This window comes from Microtus ochrogaster, assembly GCF_000317375.1.
Source record: "Microtus ochrogaster isolate Prairie Vole_2 chromosome 6 unlocalized genomic scaffold, MicOch1.0 chr6_random_2, whole genome shotgun sequence".
Classification (NCBI taxonomy): Eukaryota; Metazoa; Chordata; class Mammalia; order Rodentia; family Cricetidae; genus Microtus; species Microtus ochrogaster.
Genome location: NW_004949095.1, coordinates 12,201,191 through 12,202,938, shown reverse-complemented (window position 1 = coordinate 12,202,938; position 1,748 = coordinate 12,201,191). Strand labels below are relative to the sequence as shown.

The window sequence follows — 1,748 nt, the reverse complement described above, 5'->3', positions numbered from 1 at the left end:
AGAGAGAGAGAGAGAGAGAGAGAGAGAGAGAGAGAGAGAGAGAGAGAAGAAGGGAGGGAGGAAGGTGAAGGAAGAAAAATAAGCCAAGAAAGAAACATAGGAGGAATTCTTTTTACTTGTTTTCTTTCAGACTCTGGTTTCCAGTATAAAGAAATGTTCTAGCTTCTTGGCCACTGGCCAGTGGGTGGTTGTTACTGAAAAGGATGGGAAGCAAGATTCTCTGCTCTTCGATGCTGTGATGATTTGTTCAGGGCACCATGTATACCCCAATATGCCAACTGACTCTTTTCCTGGTAAGCTTGAAATATATATAATAATAATAATGGAATTTATAGGCCAACATCTAAGGTTGAAGGATATCTTTCCCCAATAATTATATTTAAATTACCAGAAACATCAAATGTAAAAAAATATTTGTGTATGATTATATGAAAAATATAACTTATTCCCTAATCCCCAAAGTCCAAAGACTGTACAAATGACAGACAAACAGACATGAGTTCTTATGTCACAGATGATAATGCAAATTTAAGTCCTAGCACACATGGGGTCTTTGAACACTCGTATGCAAAAATGTGGGGTTCTGCCAAAAAATTAAAGTAAGATTCTTCTTTTTGCCTTCATTTGCAATTTACAAGGGAATTTTAATAATCTCAATGTTGTATGTTATGCATGAAAAATTTATATTTTGATGTGTGTGCATATGTATGTGTGCATGTACATGCATGAGTGTGTGTGTGTGTGTGTATCAAAAGTAGTAGTTGTTGTTGCTGTAGCAACAACAGCACATTCAGTTGCTGTCTTAGTTTGCTTTTCTATTGCCATGATAATACACTGACCAAAAGAAACTTGAGAAGCAAAGGGTTTACTTCAATATACAGTTTATAGTCCACTGTGGAGAGAAATTGAGGCAGGAACCTAGAGGCAAGAACTGAAACAGAGATCATGAAGGAATATTGTTTATTGTTCCCTGTTGACTGAGGTTTCTGTCCCACCAGGCTCCATAGTTGTTAAGTCCCAAAGAAATCACACAGAAGCTTTTATTAATTATAAACTGATTGGCCTAGTAGCTCAGGCTTCTTATTAACTCATAACTTACATAAGCCCATAATACTTGTCTGTGTTAGCCACGTGGCTTCGTACCTTTCTCGGCGAGGCAGTCACATCTTGTTTGCTCTGTGTCTAGCTTCCTCTCTCTCTGGGTGATGACTGTAGACTGAAACTACCCTCTTCCTAGAATTCTCCTTGCCCTGCCTCTACTTCCTACCTAGCTACTGACCAATCAGCATTCATTGAACGAGTACAGGAAGCAAATCTTTACAGGGTAAAACCACTGTCCCACAGCAGTTCACGTGGCTCACTTAATTTGCTTTTCTATGCAGTCCAGAACGACCTGCCCTGAGGTGCCACTGCCCACTCTAGGCTGGGCCCTCCCATGTCAATCATGAATCAAGTAAATGCTCCACAAGCTTGCCTACAGGCCAGTCTGATGGAAGCATTTTCTGAATTGAGGTTCGCTCATCCCAGATGATCCCAGCTTGCATTAAGTTGACAAAAATATTAACCAGAACAGATGCCATCCAAAAATGAAAAAGTGATATCAAGGAAATAAATACACTCAAAACTCTTCCTGTCCTCTATTCCGTTTTTCAGCCTCCCTTCCTTCTGCTCTCCATCATCCCTCCCTTCCTTTCTGCTCTCCATCATCCCTCCCTCCCTTTCTGCTCTCCATCATCCCTCCCTTCCTT

The 1,748-nt window shown here is 40.3% G+C and overlaps 1 protein-coding gene across 1 annotated transcript in view; it reads left to right on the top strand.

Moving 5' to 3' along the window:
• Positions 1–1,748, top strand: part of LOC101993272 (putative dimethylaniline monooxygenase [N-oxide-forming] 6) — an 18,598-nt gene that overhangs the window by 8,377 nt on the left and 8,473 nt on the right. The window contains exon 3 of the mRNA XM_005363977.3: positions 131–293. Coding sequence (XP_005364034.1) covers positions 131–293 — 163 coding nt within the window. The remainder of the gene's footprint in view (positions 1–130; positions 294–1,748) is intronic.